Raw genomic sequence first — 26,483 nt, 5'->3', positions numbered from 1 at the left:
TTTGTGGGTTCGAGCCCGGCGTCGGGCTCTGTGCTGACAGCTCGGAGCCTGGAGCCTGCTGCGGATTCTGTGTCTGCTTCTCCTCCTGCCCCTCCCCAACTCATGTTCTATATCTCTTTCTTTCTTTCTCTCTCTCTCAAAAATAAATAAAAATTTAAAAAAATTGAATAACATATGAGAAGGCACATGGCTTGGCACCTAGTATACAGTTTTTAGTCTACCTGCGCTTTCTTCTACCACGTATTATTTAACCCATCATTCTCCACTTTCACCTAACAGTCGAAGCCCTGATTCCACTGAAACGCTGCCCAGCGCCTTCAAACATTCTGGCAGGCTGGGGCCTGTGCCCAGACTCTCTTCTGTTCCGACTCACTCCACACGCTGGCGTCAGCTGGTGAAGGGATGCCACCACGGGGAAGAGCCCTGGAGAGGACCCCCCAGGGAGGATCCATGCTCAGGCAAACCAAACACCAAGCACAAGGCACTGGAGTCGCATGTGCTATGCTACTGCTCACCCACAATCTTCAGGCCACCGTCACAAGCTGGTGGCCACGAACCAAATCCGCTCCCAGGAATCATGTTCTCAGTCTGCATAGTCTTAAAAAATTGAATCATGGCAGTTCGTAGCAAACCTGGATTTTTCTACTTCCGCTGAAAAAGCAGAAGGGCTGGCAGCACAGGTCTGAAACACCTTCCGGGCATCAACTAGCCGGAGTCAAGCAGCAGGTGACCCGTTTAATGCCACGGACCCCATCAGACGTGGCCGCACTCATTTATTTTAACTGCCTACATCTTGACAGGCATTTCAGTTTCTGATCTATATGTAGTGACTCAGAAATCAGAGAAATGTGCACAAAACCATTTTGCTCAATACTGAAGGCAGCTTCAAAGAGAAAAGACACTCTTGTTCCATCCCTAATGCAACAGATATTTACTAAGTACTATGTGTTTTGCACTGCCACAAGACACTGAGGGTTCAAAGATAACAGATGCTATCATTAACCTGAAGGAGCTCTCATTCTGGTGAGGAAGAGAGACACAGAAATCTTTAAGGGTCGTGCATGTAGCAAGGACAACAACAGAGTTGTAACGCAAGATGGAGAATCGGCTCTACCTAGCTGAAAGACTTGATAGAACAGGTGAGGCTTGTGGTGAGTTTTAAGAAGGAAGAAATGATTGTTGTAAACATCAACCAGTAACTTCTAGAAAGAAAAAAATTGTGTAAGCAGAATGACATAATCATTGATGTTATTTGTTTCTGCAGGAGACAGTACTTACATGGTAATAGTGATGTAAACACTGATTATTTAAATTCATTACATCAAAAACTGTCATAAAATCAAGGCCAGTAATTAGCCCACCTACACCATGTGGGGAGACTGTTGCGACGAATCAGTATCTTTGCTGTGCTGGTTTTTCAATGTTCTCAGTGGCATCCCTAATGGTAACCACACTGAAATTATGGGAGAGGAGAAATTCAGTAGGGAAAGTTTAAGTTGACAAGCCAAGAAATAGCATTACAAGCAAGTTATTTAGCATGAGGGAGGTAAATGCAGAAGAGGCACTTAAAATAGACAAAAGTGGTTGCTTCCAGGAGGCAGAGAGGCAGGAAGCTTTGGTGCAAAGATCTGCTGTTTGTTTTTGGTGTGTTTTGTTTTGTGTGTTTTGTTTTTGTTTTTTAAGTTTTTATGCTATTTTTGGTTATAAACCTTTTAGTACTCTTGGGGCTTTTAAAAATCTATGTATATTTATTATTCATAATTTAATTAAAATATTTATTATACATATTATGATGATTTATTATACATACTAATTAAAATAAAATTAATTTTTAAGTAGGCTTCATGGCCAGTGTGCAGCCCAATGAGGGGCCACCCAGGAGCCCTAAACTAAAATTAATTTTAAAGAAAAGGACACATAAAGTTGTAATTGACCAAGGCATTCTAAACAAAAGGGACAACTTGTAAGAAGACACAATATGCATAACACAACTTATTCTGGTTTGTCTGGTGGGGATTGTGATTGGAGAGAAGGCTGGGGGGCGGGTAGGTAACAGCAAATGACCATATTAATTACTTTGGATTCTTAGGCACCTAAGTTGGGGTCATTGAAAACCTTTAAGTGAGACACAACGGAATTCTTTTTTTGGTTTGGAAAGGTTACTTTAACACCAGTACTTTAACACAAAGGTGGCAGCAGTGGGTATGGGGAAGAAGAAATGAATCTGCGAGACTCAGTCACAAAGTAAAATAGAAAAGACTCGGTGACTGGTGGGATAAGGTAGGCAGTGAGAAAAAAAGAAGTCTAGAGTGACTGGAGTTTGTGGCTTGAGTGATTCGCTGGATTGCTGTGCCAAGCACACGTATAAGGGATGCCAAAAGACAAACATTAGGAAGAAACATTAATGCCTAGAAAGTATGCAAATAATTGCAGATGACTCTTCAAAGACGTCAAACTGAGAAAGAGAGGGAAAAGATCAGTCAATATATAAAGAAAAAAAGAGGGTTGTTTTTGGTTTAAGTTTTTTTTTTTTTACATTTTATTTATTTTTGAGAGAGAGACAGAGCACAAGTGGGGGAGAGGTGGAGAGAGAGGGAGACACAGAATCCGAAGCAGGCTCCAGCCTCTGAGCTGTCAGCACAGAGCCCGACGCGGGGCTCGAACCCACAAACCGTGAGACCATGACCTGAGCCGAAGTCGGATGGTCAACGACTGAGCCACCTAGGGGCCCCAGTTGTTTTTGGTTTTATTGTGAGAGAAAATTGATAGAAAGATGCCAAAGGTATAGGAAAGAGGCAAAGAAAGGACTATTAGTAGAGGCAGAAAAGATTTACAATGCTTAGCCTGAAAGGCAGGGCTTCTTCCGCAACGTATAATCCTTGGCAGTCAAAAGTAGCAATTTGGCAAATATAACTTTATTCTGAGTAAATGAAAAGTCTTTAGAAAATAAGAGCTTAAAGGTATTTTACATGCTATACATCGCACCTCACTGTTCAAAGGAATCCAAGTTCTGGTTTAAATGGATGCAAAACATCCAAAGGTTTCTCAACTTTCACACTGGATAATTCTGTGTTATGGGAGGCTGTGCATTCTAGGATGATTAGTCCTGCCTTTTATCTCCTAAATTCCCGTAGCATCCCACCCCTTCCCCACCCCCTACTTCTGAGTTGTCACAATCAAAAAATTTCCAGACATTGCCTAATGTTCCTGGGAGGAAAATTGACCTGGTTGAGAACCATTGCAATCTCTCCAACCTGTTTTAATATTTTTTCTCTAAAATACAGCTTTCATTTTGAATGTGTTGTTTTAATATAAATCAGTCACACAACCTTGAAGGCTCGAATTTTGGCTTCTTAAAAATTTTCTTAAGGAGAGTTCCATTATCTTACGGAAAGATCATTGAACTCAGTCATTAATTCACTATGTGATCTTGAGCTAATTAGCAACCTCTCCTGACCTTTTCCCTCAAGAAAAATTAGAATCATAGGTTCTCTGCCCATCCAATAATCTAGTTCATTAAAATTAAATGAAATAATAGAGTAAAAGAATTTGTTTAAAACAACATGTTATTAAAATAATCCTTATTTGCATCAGAGAAAGTATGGATTCTACTTTAGAGAAAATGAAAGAAAATATCGTACTCAGATGTGGAAAATATAACAAGATTTTCATTCAGAAGAGTCACAAATTTTGTTGAATTTCAGTTCCAGAATTAGTAAGAATTTTACACATATTAAAATATCCTACCAACCAACTAAAATCATCCTCTGGGAGAGTTCATCAAGTTGGCCTTTAAAATTTCAGTAGAGAGGGGCGCCTGGGTGGCTCAGTCGGTTAAGCGTCCGACTTCAGCTCAGGTCACGATCTCACGGTCCGTGAGTTCGAGCCCCGTGTCGGGCTCTGGGCTGATGGCTCAGAGCCTGGAGCCTGCTTCCGATTCTGTGTCTCCCTCTCTCTCTGCCCCTCCCCCGTTCGTGCTCTGTCTCTCTCTGTCTCAAAAATAAATAAACGTTAAAAAAAATTTTTAAAAAAAATTTCAGTAGAGAGAGTATTCACTCTCTTCTAAGGCAGTCCACTTCAATGAGACCATCCATCCATTCTTTCAACTGCAGTCCTTCCTTCATTCAGAAAGATTATTGAGTGCCTTGGTGGTTCAGTTGGTTAAGTATCCGACTTTGGCTCAGGTCATGATCTCCTGGTTGGTGGGTTCGAGCCCTGCTTCCAGCTCTGTGCTAACAGCTCAGAGCCTGGAGCCTGCTTCTGATTCTGTGTCTTCCTCTCTTTTTGTCTCTCCCCTGCGCACTCCCTCTCTCTCTTTCTCTCTCTCTTTTTCTCAAAAATAAACATTAAAAAAAATCTTTTTTAAAATGTTTATTAAGCACCTATGTCTTAAGCTCTATAAATGCTTCTTTATGTGAAGCTGGGTTTTGCCTTCCTGTAATTTTACTCTGCTCATTAGAATCACCTGGAATAAATCTACTCTTTTTTTTTTTTTAATTTTTTTTTTTAACGTTTATTTATTTTTGAGACAGAGAGAGACAGAGCACGAACGGGGAGGGTCAGAGAGAGAGGGAGACACAGAATCTGAAACAGGCTCCAGGCTCTGAGCAGTCAGCACAGAGCCCGATGCAGGGCTCGAACTCACATACCGCGAGATCATGACCTGAGCCGAAGTCGGACACTTAACCGACTGAGCCACCCAGGCGCCCCTGGATTAAATCTACTCTTTCCCATGACAGATTCTCATCTATCTGAAACCAGCTATCAAGTCTCCCTGAAAGAATTTCTCTTCAGGCTAAACATCCTGGATCCTTCAAGTACATTTTCCCTGTCATCATCAAGACCCTTATAAACCTTGCCACGGTCCTCTATATGTAAGGTCAAACCAAAGTGCCATTTCACATGGTCTGGCAAAGACAGAGTAGAATGGGGCTCTCAACCCCCAAATTGAGGGCACCTTATTTCTGGTAATGCAGCCCCATAGCACGTTGGCCATTTTTGGCTGTCTGATTAAACACGGGGGTTTTAGTCTCCGTACAATTAAAGGAAACTGCTAAATCTCTTGTACTACTGGGAAGTGGTATATTGATGGTCTATTTGTTCTTTTTTGTCATTGTTCTGTTTTGTTTCATATTTTACTTTTTACCTAAAAAATAGTTCTAAACTTTTTAGATGTCCCTTTTAAAACTGTATTAGATGTCACCTATCATTCATATATTTCACAGTCTTTTGCCTTTTTTATTCTTTCATCCAACCTACTTCATGTGGCTGGCAGAATTTCTGAAAGATGCATTAACACGATAAAGACAAAACAAAACAAAATAACGTTAGATCAGTTGTTTGTAAAGTGACTGGAAATTGAGTATTTCTGGTGCTAGCTTTTAAATATCCACCGTACTCATAACATTAAAGATAAAAAAGAAAAGCAACCCAATTCTACTTTCGTGCGTCAAAGCTCCATTTACAAGATGCTCAAATTAAAAATGACTGAATTTACTAAAAGTATTATCCCTGTCAGCCAGCACGGAGAATGAAGTCATTGGGAACAATATAAGCATTGAAAGAGACACAGCTTGACAAGGAGCATGACCCACTGTCTCATAGCTAACTGCTAAATGCTGAGGTAAGTTATACGCCAGCTGGGTCAACTATTTCAAAAAATCAAATGTGACCAACCTAAACAGTCATGTGCGTTGTATTTGCCTCATCTCTGAGCTGAATTTTCCATTTTTAGAGCCAAGTGCATTTTATATTTTAAAAATAAAAAATATAACATTATCACAAAATGGCCATTCATCTGTATTCTGATGATGTAGGACAACTTCAAATCCAATGATTTCTTACGACATCATATATATCTGATTTTAGGATTTGAACCACACTCCATGCCCCCACTAGAAAGTCCAACTGTAGGGGTGCCTGGATGGCTCAGTCAGTTTAAGTGTCTGACTTCAGCTCAGGTCATGATCTCACAGTTGGGGAGCTCGAGTCCTGCTTCTGGAGAGCTCGTGCCCCGCTTTGGGTGAGCCCTGCTTTAGGTAAGCCCCACTTCTCTCTCTTTCTGCCCCTCATGGAATTCGCCCTCTCTCTCTCTCTTTCTCTCTCTCTCTCTCTCTGCCCCTCACTCACTTGCACCCTCTTTTCCTCTCGAAAGAAAGAGAGAAAGAAAGAAAGAAAGAGAGAATCCAACTGTAAGTCAGAGGAGAATTTATCAATCTACAAATATAAGCAGAAACTGGAAGAATATTTCATAGTCAAATCCCTAAAATTCTATTTATATTAGAAAGGAGCAGTACAGATTAATGGGGAAAGAGTAAGTTTGGAGTCAAATGGCACTGCATTTGAATCCTGGATACACCTTCTCATCACTAGCTTTGTGATTATGATTAAGACACTGAACATTGAACTTCAGGGTCTCCATCTGTAAACTGAGGCCCATAATAAGTAACTTACATGGTAGAGATAGAGCTATGTGCTTAAAGAAAAATAAATTATGAATTATTAACCTTGGTAACGCCTGGCACAGGGTAGGTACTCCACACGGTGGCAGCTATAAAGACCTGAAGTAAAAAAGAGAATTCTAATTACTCTGGTAAAACAGTAAATTATCATTCTCATAAGTGGATATTGACATTTTTCTACATCTATGCTGTGATTTGATCCATGTATAAAACATGGTTATGAAATAAAGTACAAAAGATACATACACATATATGTATGCATACCACATACCACATTCCTACAGTGTAATTATATGTATGTACTTAGCGAGGCAAAACTGTATGTTGGCCTTCCCCCCGCACTGTTCCTTTCCAGAATTTTTAATTGATGAATAGAAATATGGCATTTTCTACTTGTATGCTTCTTTGTATTCTCAGGACACTTCTGCTCCTGACTTAGCACACTGTGTATGTCTGATGGGATTACTGATTCAGTTGGTTGGTTAAGTGAATCAGTGATACAAAAACAATAGATAAAGGCAGATCCTTGGGGTGGTACTGTCTAACAACCAAGTGGATTATAAATCATATCTCTAGTTAAAAAAAATAAAGTTCATACAGTCTTCGAAGTTTTAATCAACAGTCAGAGTAAAAGCTATCAGGATCTGGGGGATTTTCTCATTGTATCTTCATTGTCAAGAAGAAAAACAGAATCCTGAGTATGCGTACTATACAGAGAGAATTTTCTAAGGTGAAAAAAGAAATAATGTTTAACATGCAGTCGAAAAAACTATTAGGGAATGGAATGATGTTTATCACCGTGCGCTTGTGGTTGGCTGAGACAAAAGCTGAAATAGGTGAAGTTTGACATTGGTGTTCTCTTCCAGCATTTTTTGTTAACTACCTCTTTTTCCATTGTTGTTTTGCCCTCCTATAAACCAGAATCTCTGTCCTGGCCTGAAATTCCTCCAAATAGAGGATAGCTTTTAAATATAATTTCCTTTCCAAATGTATTTGCTTTCAGTGCAGATATACAAGGAGAGAAATGGCTTAACTCAAATACTCTAAAATCAAGTGCTTCAACCTGAGTCTTCTAGAAAGCAAAGTCTGAGATACAAATGAAGGGATTATGACTTTATTTGGGAGGTACATGGTCTGGGGTCATGATAATGAGAAAAAAAAAAAAGGAAATGAAGCAAAGAAGAAGGCAAAGCAATGAATGCAATGTGTGTACTCATCACACTGATGCAGCTCCAAGTTGCACCACAAAAAGACACTGAAATTTGCTCAGACAACACGTTCACTCATACATAAGCTATACAAAGCATTTTTAAAGAATGCATCTTGAAGTAGATCATGGAACAAAGAATGAAGGAGAAATTTATCTGCCTCAGTCACGTTCATCGCCCATTTCCTGGACAAAATTCCCTATGAGTGCTAACTCCTTCCATCTCTGGCCCTTGCTGAATGAGAGGCCAGAACTGATGTCCTGGGACATGGTGTTATCCAAGTCCAAAAACAGGGCAACCTAGGTGTGCCTGGGTGGCTCAGATAGGTAAGCATCTGACTTTTGTTTTCAGCTCAAGTCAAGATCTCATGGTTCATGAGTTTGAGTCCCTCATCGGGTTCTACACTGACAATGTGGACCCTGCTTGGGGTTCTCTATTTCCCTCTCTCTCTGCCTGTCTCTCTCTCCTTCTCAAAAATAAATAAATAAACATTAAAAAACACAAATGCTTACTGTAAAAGAAAAAAGAACAGCAGTCTGCTATGGGTAGGGAGTTGAGCAGATATAAGGGAAATAGTCGAAGACTCTTAAGAGGGGTGTAACATTTGAGTCCCAGGACAGTGAGGATTTGGGGCATCAGGACATCTCATGGAAAGACATGTTCTAAGATAAGGATGTATTTTTCCAATATCTCTCAAATCACCTGGAAAACTGCGTATGCTATAAAACTCAAGGACAGGCTTCTGGATTTTCAGAGCTAGGAAGAGAAGCAGCGATAGGACAGAAAAAAATAAGGGGGTCCTCACAAATACTTTATGTTCATTCAAAATTAAGAAATTAAAATATAAACTCTTTCCTTCTCCAATGTAAAATTTTACCCCAAATGGCAGAAACAGTATCTTGTTGTTTAAGAAAGGCTAAGGAATGATGGATAACACTTTTTTGATAAGAGTACTCCACAATCTCATATTTTAAAGCCCAGAGAGGGAAATAATTTAACAACCTGTCACACATAAACTAACTAATATATCTGAAAACTGTCAACACTACAATAATGCCTTTGCCAGTAAATCAACCTCTTTTTTTCTCACCATGACCATTATTAAATCTGTCACAATAACTAAATTGAATGGGAGCCCCATAATAACCTAGAGCTAGTTTCTTAGAAATCATCAGTTGTCAAAACTTGACTTTTTGATTCCCATTCCTTTATGATAAGACCATTCCAGACAGTCAGACATTATAATACTTTAAATGAAAAGCTCTTGGCTCACTGAATTTCCATAGTAGTCCATAGAGAGGAGGCGAAAGGAACCAACCAAAAGAACAATTTGTTATCAGGGAGGATAATCCGATTGCAAAATGAGGAGAAAATGTGGAGTTGGCCTCTGGATTTAGTGATAACACAGTCTCTGACCCATGGCGAAACAGTCATCAAACTTTAATAATGGTAAGGAAAAGAACATAGAATTTTAGAGTAGATGCTTACCTAACCTGAAAAAGCCCCAGAATTTAGGGTCTTAAAAATGCGTTAGGGAAAGCCAATCCAACTTAACATTAATAAATTATTTTCTTTACCAATAAAACTATTTGCAGAGACCAAAAGTATAAAGAAAGAAAGAAATATTAGGCCATATAGTTTAAGTGTCAGGCATATAGAAAACAGATTCTATTGGAATCCCAAAAAGAGGCAATGTGTTAAGCTGGAGAAATCATAGGGAAAAGTTTCAGAGATTGGGAACTAAACTGAATCAAAGGCAATGACATAGAAACGAGTGTAGTGTGTTTGGGAGATAATGAGTAAAGCTGTCCAGCTGGAGGGAAGAATTCCACCAAGAGTATTAAGAACAAGGGCCTTCTTGATGTGCATGGTGTGACTGTGCAATAATTCAATTGATTTCCTTGTGTGACCTAGGAAAATAAGATGCATTAAGACATGGTCACACCACATATTTCCAGACAAAGCTTTGTAGTGTCTGTTCACCACATCCTGAAAGACAGATTCCCAACAGAAGGATCTGACCAGTCTAGAAAACCACTTAAGAAGTATTTAATAGTGGTGAATGCTGATGGATAGACATCAGTAAGAAAAAGGGACGGGTTTCCTTTGTTGGGCTTCTACAAAGGCAAATGGGAAGCATAGCTTATTCTTGGGTGTAGTTTCTTCTTGCATCTAAATCACACATTCAGCCACTGTTTGTACCCTCCATTACAATTGTCAGGTATCTAAATGTGATTATAGGATTTCCACATAGATGTTTCCTATCAAAGGATGGCAATGTTAGACATGTGTCTCCTGAAAGAATCACATTTGAAACTTTTGTCAATATAATTTATCAGTTAAAGTTATGCCAGAGGTTTTGGGTTTTCTTTCTTTTCTTTTTTTTTGTATTCATAATCAGATCCCCACTGATAAATCATTTTCCTAATAAATGGTAAAATAGAAGGTCAAAATAGCCTGGGCATGGTATTGGTTCTAAATCCCAAAATATCCTCTTATTACATCATGTGACAAGTGCATGATACCCACATGACATCACTGATGATGTTAACCTTGATATCTCCATTCATGAGAAGATAGGTCGCTGAATACAGTTTAGGAAGGAAAAACTCAAGCTACTTTTCAAAATTCAACACCATTGGTTCACAAGGCTCCAAGTGTCCCGCCTCTTCTCTTCCCAGAGAGGTCCCCTGACAGTGTCTTGATTTAAAACCCTATCTTCCAAACTCCAAAGCATTCCCAAAGTGCAGTAACATGATGTATGTTCACAGAGACACAGGAACCCTTGCTGGTCATTTGACACACTTCCTACCTAACTCGGGAATCATTTTTACACAACTTCCATAAGTGTAAGCAGACCATAAACATGTCCAGGCATGGGAAGCCACCACATCCCAAGCAGCTGATTCCACTTTTTTCAAAGCTCCACACGGGAGAAAATTAAGGTGAGAGACGTCTTCCTGGAATTTTAGTTCATTAATCCAAGTTGTGCCCTCTGAACTGCACAGAGGACACCTTTGTTGAGACAACTTTCCAGTGGGGTGAAATCGGCTCTCATAAGCCAAACTTTTCTCTTTTCTACCCACCGTTTCAACTTCTATCCTCTCAGTCATGTGTGTGTGGGGGGGGGGGGGGGGGGGGGGGGGGGGGTGGTGTCTTCAGTTACCACCAGTGTCTTGTCTCGGACTTTTTAAGAGCACCAGTGATTTCCCCATAGCTCACCCACCGGTGGCATCTTCTTGATCCTCAGCCTCCTCCTCCTCCACAGTATTTGATATGGTTGACCTTCCCAAATCTTCCATCTAAAATCCACCCCCATTCTTGGCTTCCTGACTTGTCCTTCCTTTTTCACTCAACTCTGCCAACCCTTTTCCTGTCTCCCACACCACAAAAATTGGTGCCACCAGCACTCTACTCTCAGTCTTTTTTTTCCCAAATGTTTTTATTGTGGTAAAACACACATAACATAAAATTCTTTACCTTAGCCATCTTTAAGTGTTCAGCCCAGTGCTACTACACATACTCATACCATTGTACAACCATAAGCACCATCCCTCTCTAGAACTTTTTTCATCTTGCAAAACTGAAATGCTTTACCTAGTAAATAATGACTCCCCATTCTCGCCTCTTCCAGCCCCTGGCAACCACCATTCTACTTTCTATCGCTATGATTTTGCCTTGGTGTTCTTTTTCACAATGCCAGACAATATCACAAAATACCCATGGACTCAGTATTTAAATAAATATTGGCTGAGAATTTATCATGTGCTAGGCACTGTGGTAGATCCTGAAATTATAATCAGCTAAATAATTACTTTATGCTTTTAGCCGTATTTTCTGACCAGGTGACTGTCCAAACTAGGTAGCCATTAGAATTTCCTATAAAGCCTCTTTTTTTTTTGTACTAAACTTTTTATTTCATAATAATGTTGGGTTTATAGACTAGTTGCAAATACAGAGCATTCCTGTACCCCTGTACTCCCCTCACCTACTTTTCTTTCTTCTAATGTCATCATTCGAGGTAGCATATTTATCAAAATGAAGAACCAACATTGGTATATTACTGTTAACTAAACTGAAGACTTCGTTCTAATGCCACCAATTTTCCATTAACGTGCTTTCTCTCTGTCAAGCTTCCTAGTCTCCTGTGGTCTGTGACCGGTTCTCATTCTTTCTGTGCTTTGTTTTGCTAGTTTTATGATTTCATTGACAAAGTTGATGTGTACTGGTCAGGTATTTTGTAGAATTCCCTTCAATGTTGGGTTTGACTGGTATTTTTGTAATGATTGGACTGGGATTATGGATTTTAGGAACAACACTAAAGAGAAGTGTTCCCTCATCACATTATATGAAAGATACATGATATTTATATGACATCATTAACCCTGTTATGTTAATCCTGGCCACTTAGTTAAAGTGGCATTTGCCAGATTTTTACACTGTAAAGATACCATTTTCTTTCTCCTGTTCATACTCTATTCTTTGGGAACAAGTCACTAAAACTAGCCTACACTCAAACGGAGCAAGGAATTAATTTCTACTCCCTACTTGGGGGAGAATCTACACACATTATTTGCAATTATTCCATAAGAAATACTTGGGTTTTTTTTCTCCTGGAAAGTCTTTAAAAATTTAGTTTCATAGGAACATCTCTACCAGACTTTAGCAGGTCTAGGAAGAGGACTGATAATTTGTACCTTTTACATTTCTTGGGAGAACAATCAGATTTGGGACCCACTGCTCTAACTTGAAGTCAATTTCCACATTTCCAAATGCTCATAAGTAAGACATTTGAATATCTCAAAAGCATTTCACATCCCCACCAAAAAAACAAAAAACAAACAAACAAAACCCCCAAAAAACAAAAAGCAGCTTTATTTCACATATGGCATCATAAATTCTTTTTCTCTCTCAGGTTAGCAGTCTTGGAGACAACTTTAATTCATTCCTCTTTCCCCTTTCTTACCTACACATGACTTGTCATTATGTCTCATAAATTCTTACTTAAAAGTATTTATTGAATTTATTCTTTTCTCTCCGATGCCTGGTCCAGACTTTCTAGGCTACTTCCTAGCCTAGAACAGTAGCTTCTGCTTTATTTGCCTCTTATTAACCTCTCCTCATCTGATCCATTCTGCAAATGAAAAGCAATCTTAAAACCACTGCATTCCCTGTATTAATCCCCTATTGAAAATACTACAATAGCTACCCATTATCCATTATTATTACACTCCCAAGAAGGAGGCCTTCTGACATGAGTTAGGCACTAAATGACATCTTTAATGTTAGAGAATGAAGCTGTCATAGAAAAGGGGGGTGGGGGAGCCAGTGAGAAGAATAAATAAACTCAAGACTTCGTTCTAACTCCACCAATTTTCCATTAATGTCCTTTCTCTCTGTCAAGAGTTAGGCACATTAAACTCATTCACTTCTGTTTTTCTCTAAATGTTCTATGGTCAGGAGTTAACGCTCTTGAATCGGTCCTCTTGGATTAGCCTCTTTCACCAAATGCATCTGCTACTCTAAGATAGGCCTGGGGCTACCTCATGATTATAAGCCACCCTCAGCCATGGAAAGCCTAGCAGTACATGGTTAGGAAAGAGAAACAAACCACTCAGGTCAGCCTCTAATCTGGACTTAAACAGGGACGAGGTCAGCTCTTCACCAAGCTACAGGGCATGCAGTAAAATGGAATCTGGATGTTCCCATAGTATTCAAACAAGTTCCCCAGGTAGGAGACCATGTAACATTTTAAAGTTAAAGTCTTAACGTATAACTAAATGCATGTATTTATCTAAATTACAAAATCTTCTGGCTCTAATTCCTAGAAAATCCTGCAAAAATGGCACTGCATCAAGAATTCAGGATCCTAACTAATATTCTCATCCTGGAAACCAGGTCCTTATCCAGTCAACATTTCCCTCAATACCAAACAAAATTACCTCTTTGTTCTAGACATTTGGGTCTTCTCACTCTCTGCTGCACCCACAAAGAAAAGGTAATTATTAATTTGTCCACTTTCTAATTTTTCTCCCATTGTTTCCTCCACCATCATCATGGAAAAACTAATGCAGGTCCCTATTTCCTTCATGATTTTTTTTTTCCCCAATCCCTCCAGCCCATAACAGATTCTCCTTCTCTGAGGTCATATTTAGGTTTTACTATGTAATTTGAACATTATTAGGTATTCATTTCTGATGAACATTTTTCCCATTATAATGCAAACTCTTTGTGGAAAGACAATGACATACTTAGACCATTCTCCTTAATGCTAAACACAGTATTAGACACATTTTATAATGCTATTAGACACACGTTAGCAAAAAATTTTAGATTATGTCTTCTTTATTATTACATGGTTTAGAAATAAAGAGTACTTTCCAACAGCCCCCCCCCCCCAACACTATGCCATGGGCAAGAGACCCTTGCTTTTGGATAAGTTCATGTTTTGCTGGTGGTGACAGTCAATACTAAAACTTCATGAGCAAATCTCATTCTATCAGGTCAGCTTACTCAGTAAAACCAGGCAGAGCTTCCATCCAAGTGAAGAATTACCTAAAATAAGTCATTGTTCTCAAATTCAGAGACAGTGAAGATGAAATATAAAGAGTTATTGGAAGACATAAAGGGTTCTTTGTTTTTGAATATAGAAGCTAGTGTGTGTGTGTGTGTGTGTGTGTGTGTACACAAAGTTTACATCACGATCTTTGTGATTCACTATGAGAAGCTACTGGTCTAGGAGGACTCCTTGATGGGCACTCAGATTCATTTACTGAACAAATGTTTATTGAGCACTTACTATGTACAGGCACTGTTCTAGGCTCTGGGAATACAGATGTGAACAAATCACACAAAAATCTCTGCCATGATGGAACTTACATTCCAATGGAACTGTTTAAAGCACTATTGAAAGCATGGTTATGATGGAGCAGATTCCTGTTTTTTTCCCCTTTGCTTCCAGTGGTGAATATTACAGCAATTTCCTCTGATCAAAGCACAAACACTAATACTTCAATTGGCTTAAAAAACACAATGATTCCATTTCTCCTCTTCAGTCAATACGTATAAAATAACTTATCTACATTTTCACAAAGTTGGGAGAATATTAGTAACATACTGAACATTTAGTAGCCAATTATTCTGCTAAAATCTTTTCTTGAATTATCTCATTTTATCCTCAAAACAATCCTGTATCCCTAGATGACAGACATCATTATCACTATCATTCTATAGATGAGATGATGCAGCACAAGGAGATTAAATAACTTCCTCAATGTTACAAGACAATATTGTAGAACAACAATATTTATGCATAGCTGTTTACACTTTATAACCTGAAAAAAATTATTTTGTCACGAGAGCACTCCCTAAAATAATTTCTAGTTATTTTTCCATTTTTATGATTTTTTAGAAACAAATTTTGACACTGTGCTATCATCCATTCTGCCAAGATGAGTTTTATTTCTTTTTAATTAAGGCAATTAGTTGTATAATTCAAATAAGTGACATAACCCCATTTTGATGAGAGTACCTAAAATATTAAAAAGATCTCCTAAATATTTCATGTTTCTTTGCTGGTGCAGGATGCCTTTTGGGTCTAGTTCAGCCTTAAGATGTTGGGATTCAGTGTCAATGCCAGGCGAGCGCTGTAAAGCTTTTCATGGCATAAAACTAGGATCAAATTTGGCAGATGAAGAAGAATCTATAGAGACATTTTTAGAAAGAAGACATGCATTTTGCTTTTGCAGGATTATTTTTTTACATTTGTTCCTTTCTAACAAAGCAGTCAAATAGAACTCTTGAGAATTTTTGTCTAGTTCCTATTTCATAACTAGTGGGAGAAGGAATTTTCTCAGTAAAGATAAGAGACAGTTACCCTATCAACTGGTAGGCCTGGATTACATGAAAGAAGTACCCCGAATCAAAATACCCACAATTTTAAAAATACACAGATTATAATTAATCATTTCTTCTGTAATCTCCTATTATCTATTATAGTAGCCCATGTTCATCCAGAATTTACTATGTTCTGGGCACATTTTAAGTGCTTTATGCTCTAGCTAATTGAACCATACAATAGTCTTGGTTCTGTCACTATTGGCCTTTATTGATGAAGAAACTGAGGCCCGGGGGGTTAAAAGGTTTTCCCAAGGTTAAGGAGTTGGTAAGTCACCGCACCAGGGGGTCATGTCCAGACATCGCCCGTCCCAGAGTCTACACTCTTGACCACAACACCATACTGCCTCAGGATATGTTCTTTTTAGCCATTCTTAGCTATAGGCCTGCGATTCAATTAGGAACATTTTTCCCACCAACTCTTCACCATCAGCTAGGATGATCTGGGCCTAAAATATAAGCAGGCAGGTTTCCTGGCTGGGATAAAGAGCCAGGAATCCACGAAGCTGAGGTGTATCCAGAGCTGGGGATGCCACAAATACATGGGCAGGCGGCAAGAGAAAGCAAAGATGGTAGAAAACTGCTAGGATGAAGTTCAATGCTTCCTCTGCAATGCAATGACATATCATTGTCCCATCTCCCCTCTGTTTACCTCCTTCAGCAACAAGTATTTACCGACTACGATCCAGGCACCATTACCTGATCTTCCGTAGGTCACGCTCATAGAGCCAGAATCTTAGACCAGTTACTTAATGCCTTTGTGCTTCATATCCTCCTATATAAATGGGAACGGGAACGATGTGTAGCTTGTGTGTTAGATGGATAGCGTCATACGGATACAACTGGTCATTAGGTTCTAGACTAGTGCCTGGCGTGCATACCACATAACTGCCCTCTGGTTGTTTTTGGTGTAAAGATCAAATGCGACGAGGACATGAAAATGCTTCTTCAAATGTAAACGTCCCCAAAATGTAAAGGGTTACGTGGAGATTCCATCGCCAAAGGTCAAGCAGGTATCTGCTCGTGTCATCAGAAACATCTTGGGTCGGGCACCCTAGGAGACAGGACCAGTCAAGTGTCAGAAACACAGAATGGCATTTCAGTGGGAAGGTGGTCCTGAAAAAGTCAAAGGTGAATCCTCCTAAAGGGGCCTCATTCAGCTCTGATGACAGTTCTTGGCCTTCCCACTAGGCTTCCAGGAGTAGGAGGCAGAGGCAGGCTGTCCTCTCCTGCTCTGGAAAGGCCTGGACTATGTGACTCACCTCAAGACAGGGGAACGTGGGCCTGTCATTCCCGACAAATGATGGCTGTGAGATATTTACAGACAATGTTAGATCACGTAAGGATTTCTCCACACTAACAACTCAGACTGCAGTCGGCCTACACAGCAAATCTATCTCAACTTCCATAGGCTCCACCAAACGTTTTTATTCCATTTAATACCAAGCAGAAGCCATGAATATAGCAACTCGGTTACGCCCAGTCGATGCAACGTATGTGTGTTAGGAAAAGTCATCATCAGACGAGAGCGCAAATTACCTCACACCTCACAGAATTCAAAGGGCATTTTTAGGTGACCCATTGGACAACACCCTAAATCCAATGCCCTTCCTGCTTCCCCCTTTAAATGCTTTATCTATTTATCTATCTATCTATTTGAGAGCAAGAGAGAGAAGGGGATAGCAACAAAGGCAGAAAGAGGGAGAGAATCTTAAGCAACCTCCATGCTCAGCACGGAGCCGGACACAGAGCTCAGTCTCACAACCCTAGGGTCATGACTCAAGCAGAAATAGTCTGATGCTTAACCAACTGAGCCCCCGAGGCACCCCTAAACATTATTTTAATGTTTTTTTTTTTAATTTTTTTAACATTTATTTATTTTTGAGAGACACAGAGAGACAGTGCAGGAGCAGGAGAGGGACAGAGAAAGAGAGAGAGGGAGACACAGAATCTGAAGCGGGCTCCAGGCTCTGAGCCATCAGCACAGAGCCCAATGTGGGGCTTGAACTCACAAACCATGAGATCATGACCTGAGCCGAAGTCGGACGCTTAACCAACTGAGCCACCCAGACTCCCCTAATGTTCATTTATTTTTGAGACAGAGAGAGAGGCAGACAGAGGAGCCGAAGCAGACTCCGTGCAGGCTCCATACCGTCAGCACAGAGCCTGACGTGGGGCTCGAACTCACAAACCATGAGATCATGACCTGAGCCAAAGTCAGACTATCGAGCTACTGAGCCCCCCCAGGGGCCCCTAAACACTTGTTTTAAAAACTCCTATTTTGACTAATGAGATCTGCCCTCGAAGCAAACATGTGAGAGACCTATAGCATTTCTGAGCCGCCCGTACAGCACGTAAGAAACAGAAGTAAACTTCCTACTGGCAGAACACAAGTCCTTTTGTGAAAGCATCTCTAGCGCTGCTGGAAGCAAGTCCTGAGTAAAAAGAGACGAAGAGACAAGTCTTTCTGCATCTCTGGATTGTGCACGTGTTTTGCCAACAAGAAATGGAACAGCTTTCTTTACCGAATCTGCCGTTTTTTCAGTGACTGGGCATTGTCACCAACAGACACTTGCATTCACCCACTCAAGTAACTAATATGTTTTGAGCTCCTACTATGTGCCGGGCGCTCTTTATGCACCCTCCCCCCCAAAGTAAATAAGGCTACATGAATGAATGAATCCATGACTTTGGAAAGGGGGAAATGTTGTATTAATAACTCATCCTGTTATACTACCAACTCAGGCACATTTCAATAAAAAGCCTGAACACAAACATTTGTTATACTTTTCATCACCATTTTGGACTCAGTGCCTCTACTCTACAGGTCAGCCAAATAACATGCTACACATTCTCAAAAAAATGTAAAGAATGAGCAAAAGTACCTCGTGGTTATTTGAGTGGACTTTGCTGATAATCAAAGTAGGTTATTGCCTAACTGATCTGAATTAAGAGGAAATCCCCCCTCTCTCTCCAACCATCTAAAAAACCCTCGACTGCTTCAAATTTTAGCAATTAGAGAGTCATTTGAGCTACCGAGATTCCTTCTTCAAGATACTAATATGCCTGGGAAAGCTAGCTGTTAGTAGCATTACAAAGCATACCCATTTTAATAAGATTGCTTTCCTCTTACATATTACTTTGGAGCCCTCCTGACCCTGATACACTGGTCTATGGATACTTTGCGGATCCAGGAGTCTGTCATAACAATTTTGGAAGCGTATCAGGACCATGGCTTAGACCCAACTGCATGCAGCCTAGATTCTGGCTTGTCTGGACCCTGCTGGGAAGATGCTAAGTCCTAATGGAGACGTTTACAAGACAAGCTGGTGGTGCCGAGAGCTGATTCAAGGTACAAGCTTGGTGCCCGTGCCTCTGACTATCCGCCTGACTGTCCTCTTCGTGACACTCATGCCTATGTCTTGGCATGAGCAGACTACAGTAAAAGAGCGAGAAAAAACAAGATGAGGTTCTCACGCTGTGTTCTCTGAGGACTTGAGGAACACGGGGGTGCTGGGACGAGTGGTGTCAGCAGAGACTCTGGGACAGACGTAGGTACTCTGTCCTCAGGGCCTTTGACTTCAGCACAGACACTGGCAGGCCAAAGCAGCAGCAGGGGCACCTCCTGTGGGCATGACAAAGCAGGCCTGCCGTGGTGGGATCTTCCAGAATTATTTGGGAATTTCCACACAACAACTGAGAATGGGGCAATAGCAAAAATCAATTAGCAACAGCTGCTTATGTGCAAAACCTGGGATTCTGAAGAGGAAAAAAAAACACTCCTCCCGTTCTTCTAAACCGGAAGTACGACAAGAGGAAAAGCCCAAAATCTTACAGCACTCGGGGCTTCAGTTACTGCATCTGTTTAATGGGAATTTTGCTTCCTGTCACCTACCTGCTCTATAACTTGGAAGGTAGGTAAATGGCATGAATGCCCGTATTCTCAAGCAGAACTGAAACCAACTTACAAACACTAATGTGTTTGATTCTAATGAGGAGGGGAACATATTTTTAATTTTAAAACTCAATTTTTAAAAGGTAACTTTTTTTTTTACCTTTTTCACTGGTTATGATTTCAGTTTTTTGTTATTTTTTTAAGTTTGTTTATTTATTTATTTATTTATTCATTTATTTATTTAGAGAGGAGGGGATGAGAGAGAGAGAGAGGGGTAGGGAGAGTCCCAAGCAGGCTCCATGCTGAGAGTGAGGAGCCAGAGCCACACTCAGGGCTCGATCCCACAGAACCAGGAGATCATGACCTGAGCCGAAATCAAGCGTGGGACTGATTAACCGACTGAGTCACCCAGGCGCCCCTCAGTTTTAGTTTTACACGGAAATTGGATGAGAGGAAGGAATTCAAAAACAGAATTTAAAAAGGAATAGTTTGATTGCTTTGAGATAAAAAAAAAAAAAAGAATACTTTAAGCACAGTTGTTGCCTCTTTCCCAAAGAAATTTCTTTCTCAAAGAAATATGCATCCATGATTCTCTCTGTTATTACAAAGTTTGCATGAAACAAAGATCCCTTTACAAAGTGACTGGAAGTTAAATAGTGTTGTACAAAGAAGTCTCTTAAACTTCCCAGTGGAAATGTTAGTTAAAGATGAGTACAATGTCATGTTGCTAAGGACCGTACGCTCATCTAAAGCAACCCCTTCATTTTACAAATGAAAAAAACAATGTCCAGAAAGCTGTCATTTATAGACATCTCAGAGTCACAGGATGGCCCAGCTGGAACCAGATCTCATGTCTGCTCCAGGCCAGTTCTCAAGGCACTTTCCACGGTCACACACACACACACACACAGTTCTCAAGGCACTTTCCACAGTCACACACACACACACACACACACACACACACACGTTAGTGCATCACACAGTGCATTGCTCACATTTTGTTCAAAAAGTAAATGACATGAACATGTGATTTAAATTAGGGACGAGACTGAAAAGTTAAGCTAAGCATGTGCGAGAGAACTAGAATCACTTTACGGGAACGCTGACACCAACCACTTATATCCTTCGGAATTTTGCAAGCAGTGGAGCTTAGGGGATCTGGAGCCTAGATTCAGTTCCCTAAGCCGAACATTCAACAGGGCAGATGTACAACCAGGTTATCCTGAGGGTACAACAGCACCGGAGTAGAGTTTTGTTGTTGTTGTTTCCATTTCTGCCTTGCGACACGTTTTGAGGAAAAAATAAAGCACGATGTGATAGTACAGGGGGAAGAATGTCTATCAACCCCTCCTACCATAACCTTTCTGCTGGCACAGTGCGCTCACCCAGGCCTTACTTCGCTCACCCCTGGATTTTACCTGTCAGACAATCAGGTCCTCCGGCCCACAGCTCCCCCATCTCGACCCACACCGCACCTTCTATCATTGGCCTCTCTTCCCTATTTTCAAATGTTACCCAAGCATCGAAGCACCCACTCATGTCCTTTACCACAGCTTTTTCCCCTACTCGGTCCGTCACTGGTGAGCCAGCCCTTCCTTGGTTTTATGAATTTTTCTCTTACTGTTTCCTACCGGTGGGTCTGGCATTCCCAAATTCAGCATAACATCTTGAAGGCAAGACTCATGTCTTAGGAATCTCTTGAGCCCTCTTCCCACCCCTATCTCCATATACTCTAACATCTGGCTGATGGTAACAGATTCTCAGTCAATACTCTGTTGGACAGTCCAGACAAGGTGGAGGAAGAAAACACCTGCTTCATCTGAGTGATGCCGTCCAAAGCATCAGCACCGTTTTCTGAGCCTAACTCTCTACCCCCATTGCTCTTCTTCAGACTCCACATGATGCCCTGATCACATGGTTACCGACTTCTTCCTCTGCTGGGTTTCTTAAATCAATCAGTCCCTTCTCTCTAATCACGGCCCTAAGTCAGATGCACTTCCAACCAAGGTCGTGACACCTAGCCACCTCTCTTACTCCAAGGACTACAGCCAAATCAAAGTGTCCATATAGATTCCACCTCTTTCCCCTCCACGTGAGAAATGGACCCCTCCAGTCCTTCCCAGGCTTGAAGGCAGGAGTGATAATCATGTAGACACTTCAGTTATAGAGACGTCCCCCATCCCCACCACCCTTCCTCACCAGCAAAGCAGCCAGTGCTCCTGAACCTAACAGCCCAAGTGTAATTTTTCTCAACGAAGAAAAGTTTTCCCTCCCCACTTTCTTCTGAAAATAGGAAATAATATATTCCAAGCAAAACACCTCTGCCTTTCTTAGATAGTGTCCTGGGCAGAATATGCCATTTCCCTATCAGCAGCAGGAGACTGAGGTCTCAGAAGTTGTCTCCTTTTCTCCTCCAGCCCTTCCCAACTGCCCTGACAAGATCTGGGTGTCAGAATCTATGCCCGGCTCTCCAGGAGCCATCCCCTTAAGTCTCTAACTCTCGCACACGCCCAGGGCGCGCACACACCTGCCAAACTGCTCACCATCTTGCTCGGTCCTCTGCTTCCCTCCAAAGGTCCTTCTCCGGCCGGTCTTTCCTGCTCCTTCTTTGCTGGACTGGCCTCCCACGCGCCTCACTCGAGGGAGGTCAAGGCGCCCCCACTGCCCCGATGGCACTTGAGCTCACGTCTGCAGCCCCAGCAGCCGGGCCCACAGGATCCTTCCACCCTCCGGAAACCCCGACAGGTGCAGCCTTAGGTGCCAAGTGCCCAAGCCTTAACCCAGTGCTAGCCAGATGGTCACGGTGCTCCGACAGGCCCCTGAGCTGCAGCCCCCAGTGCGCCCTGGGGTCCAGATGCCCGCGCGGATCAGGGTTCGCCCTCCCGGCCACTCCACCCCAGACTTTCCTCCTGGGGCTCCAGTGCCCGGCGCTCCACTTACCCAGGGCGAGGGCCAGGAGCAGTGGCAGGGAGCTGGCGCCGCCGGCCGGGGCGGCCCGGTCCATCAACCCCACGCTACGGGGCCGCACAGCCCCTGGCCGAGTCCCCCGCCTCCTCCTGCGCCCCTTCCCGGGCCGCGGGCGCCCGAGGGCGGGCCTGCAAACTACTCTCGGGCCAGCAGGAAACGAAACTACTCCCCAGGCTGGCACCCCGGCCACAGGGCGGGCAAACACCCGGGGCGGGCGGCCGGCCGGCTCCGGGAGTGGGGCTGGGAGGAGGGAGCCTCCTATTTATCCTCGCTCTTTCTGCACACACCCCGCCAGCGAGGCGCGGGACTCGGTCGCGGTAGCCTCCACTTTGTTCCCACCCAAATTACCCCACACCCACGCTCGAGGACACATGCGGGCTGCCCTGGGGCCAGCTCACCCACTCCCCCTGCTGGGTCGCACCTGGCTCTCGGTTTCCCTCCCCCCTGGGGCGTAAGCCAGGTAGGTGGGGAGCAGAGAAGAATGCTCCCGGAGGGGTGGCCCACTTGCTGGGCCGGCAGGCAGCACTGAGGGACGCGGGCTCTAGACTTCTGGAACGCCCTGGAGCCCCACGCGCGCCCTGAATGCTAGCCTCCCTTATTTCAACCAATTGCTGGGGTCTCCGGAGGGACCAGAGCCAACATTCGCTGTGGTTAACCGCAGGCCTTTGACAATCTACAAGCCTTTCTCTCCCATGGGTCGTGTGTTGCGTGTCTGGAAGTTTGGCTCACCGAGAGCTACTCTGGAAATTTCGTTCTGTTTTCTTCTGTGCCCACTGACTCCTTTATTCATTGTGTTTTCATTCACTGTATTGGATCTATTTAAAAAACGCTTTTTGCCTGGGCTCCTCCCGCACTCGCTCCCTCATCACACCCTCTCTTTATGGAGACGTGGAATCCGATGGTTCCGCACCAATCATTTTCTGGAACAGAAAAGCATCCTTACCGCCACATCCAGTGTTACCTTATGTGATTAAGTATATTTGCCTGCAAAATAACTAAAGGGCACAGCTGTTTTCATGCTGATCTGTATTCGTCTTGCAAGATCGCTATGTAATCACGCCCCCTCAGTACAGAAGTCCTAGTTCTATAGTATCCAAAGTCCAATAAACATTCATTAGCCTATGAAATGCAGTTCCGATGGCCGTCCCCCCGCATTGTTTAAATTAAACAAATTATAATGCACGTGTCTTCCACAAGTGACATTTCATTTCAAAACCAATTCCCATGATTTCAGTGCTCCAGGCAACTGATATATCCAGAGGAATAAAAATCAGCTGTTCATTTTCAGAATCCCATTCTAGCCCCCACATGACAGCTCATAAAGCATTGATAGGACAGGCATGGGGGTTAAAGAAATCCAAGGTTGTGAGAAAGAAAGTTACCCCATCTCGAATAAAAAGGGTAGGTGCACAGGAGGCTAGGGATTTGGCCTCATCTCCCTCCCTCTCTTTTCTTTTCTGATAGTCTCTCCTTCCTCCAGGGCCCTATGTTGAAGCATCTTTCACTATTGAGGAGCTGTCCTGCTATCTCCAACAGAACATAACTATTTTATTTTCCTTTTCCATAGATACTAATAAAAAATAAAGCACACCAAAACAATAAAAAAGGCTAAATGTCTGTCGAGTATTGTAAAGTGCCTGGCCTTGGTGTATTCATCATGCGTACCATTCAAATGGTAAATTAACTTTTTCAGGCCTCTAGAGTATGAAAGAGTGTAATTTAATACACAGATCAATTAATAGCCTTCCCTAAGGGTTTTATGTAATGCTGGAAATAAAATAAGTACTCTGGAGAATATGCCTTCCAAATTTCCTGGCACTGGAGGTCCAATCTCTTCAAGGTCAAGCCACTTTCCTTTTCCTTCCTTCCTTCCTTCCTTCCTTCCTACCTTTCTTCACCTCCTTCTTACCTCTCTTCCTCCTCCTTCCCTTCCTTCCCCCCCACTCTCTCTCAATTCATTCACTCGGTGGAGGAAGGTCAATCTATGATCCAGCCATAAACTTTTTTTTTTATTTTTATTTTTTACAATATATGAAATTTATTGTCATATTGGTTTCCATACAACACCCAGTGTTCATCCCAACAGGTGCCCTCCTCAATACCCATCACCTACCCTCCCCTCCCTCCCACCCCCATCAACCCTCAGTTTGTTCTCAGTTTTTAAGAGTCTCTTATGCTTTCAGCCATAAACCTTGGAAGAGTAGAAGGTAAGAACTGACCTTTCTGTGGCCTCACTCGGGTAGCTGAGGTGTGTCTGAATGTTTCAGATTGTAAACTGAGCTTAAGATTGTAGACTAAGGATGGAAGGAGAGTCCACCAGAGTCACAAGGTAGGATTTGTATCCCCACTGTCCCCGGCCACATGACTGCTTAGTGGTGTCTTTCCTGTGCCAGCTTTAGGCTGGTAAAACCAGCCCTCCCAAATCTGGTATGAGGCTTGAGTGGATTCCTTTGGAGGGCCTTTATGCTAGAATCTTCTCCTACACAGATCAGCCTCCAGCTGGGACACTCCTCCCACCTCTGGATAGGACAATGTAAGCTTGTGATTATTTGTGGGCACAACATATAAGCCACAGGTGGTGGTAGAAAAGAAAATGTGGGAATGTATTCTTTCTAGGTCAGCCTGTATTCTCCCAATTATCGCTTTAAGGCATTCAGTAGTATAGGATGACTTCCTAATGGCTACTAACCTTATTTAATCCAGTAAGAGTGGGTGACTGAAAAGAAATATGAATGGTGAAAAAGTTTTAAAAAATAATATTCTGTTGTAATGATAAACATTTTGCATTGCAGTTCGTTGAAAATTAGTGGTATGATCTATGTAGAGAGCTTTTAAATATTCCATTTGAAGTCACTGAACTAGTCTCTAAGGAAAACCAGTGAAAAATCACTGCCCAAAAGTTGCATTCAAGTGATTTTGTTTTACAATCTAGTTTTTCTGGAAGGAGAGGATTATTACTTTCATTTTTTTCTTATCTATTTTATTGTACCTTCCTGTTCAGTCTTTCAAGGATCTTTTTTTTAAGCTTTTTTTTAATTTTAGTACCAGTTAGGTATTAATTAATACCTAATACCAGTTAGGAGGTATTAATTAATACCTAATACCAGTTAGGTCACTAATACCAGTATAGGTATTAATATACGGTGTCATATCAGTTGCAGGTGCACAATACAGTGATTCAACACTTCTACTCATTACTCAGTGCTCATTATGACAAGGGTACGCTCTAACCCCTATTGCCTATTTCATCCATCCCCCCCCCCTTTCCTAGGGATGCTGTTTTTTTAAATGTATATGCCTCAATCTGTTTGACTTGCCATATTTTCAAAATGGCAGCTTAATACAAACTTAATAAAATCTAAGATATAATCTTCTCTGTGATATTATATCTATGAGTTTCAGCCCATCATTATGATCTTTGTCTTTACCCATTCGTACATACACCAAAAAGATAAATGCTGATGTTTTTTTTTTTAACCTGGGCTTTTGTGCTGGCCCTAGTGTAGACAGAGTAAGCTAGTGCCTAAGTGGTATGATTTTAAAGCTATAATATGGCAAAGGCCCTAGACATCCCAACCTAGTAAAACCTTCCACGGTGGCTTCATCCACTCCTACGCGGTCCCAGACACTCTGGCTAGGACAACAGAGGTGGGCTATTATGTACAATTGGTTTTTGAGTATGTTAGGTCTGTGCAAATTGGAGCTGTAGGCCTGGGTCACAAATTACTCACCTTTCTGAGCCCAGTGTCCTCATCTATAAAATGTGATGGTAACGATTTGCAATCCTTATGATTCACAATGATGTATATCTCTAAGGCAAGAATCTTGCGTACTAGAAGTTATTCAGGGCATTAGGGGTGTCATATTATTATCAAAATCTGTTTGTAGGTCCGTAGAAAGTAGGAACTGGCTTCTTTTACTAGCCCTCTCTTGCTAACAGTTGTGCTGGAGGGAAGGAAACAGTACCCAGCAAAACCCTGATGGGAAAGTAATGCTGAGCCCAAAATTCCAGGGATTTGGGCACTAATTCTCCCTTTTCATCCTCCCTCAGACCTT

At 41.8% G+C, this 26,483-nt stretch overlaps 1 protein-coding gene across 1 annotated transcript in view; it reads right to left on the bottom strand.

The window, feature by feature from the left end:
* Nucleotides 1-22,464, bottom strand: part of BTC (betacellulin) — a 42,651-nt gene extending 20,187 nt beyond the window's left edge. The window contains exon 1 of the mRNA XM_042933997.1: nt 22,401-22,464. Coding sequence (XP_042789931.1) covers nt 22,401-22,464 — 64 coding nt within the window. The remainder of the gene's footprint in view (nt 1-22,400) is intronic.
* Between the last annotated feature and the right edge of the window lie 4,019 nt (nt 22,465-26,483).

The sequence above is a fragment of the Panthera leo genome, chromosome B1, assembly GCF_018350215.1.
Source record: "Panthera leo isolate Ple1 chromosome B1, P.leo_Ple1_pat1.1, whole genome shotgun sequence".
In the NCBI taxonomy this organism is placed as follows: domain Eukaryota; kingdom Metazoa; phylum Chordata; class Mammalia; order Carnivora; family Felidae; genus Panthera; species Panthera leo.
Note: the sequence above shows the minus strand (reverse complement) of the source record. Positions and strands in the feature narration are given on the sequence as shown.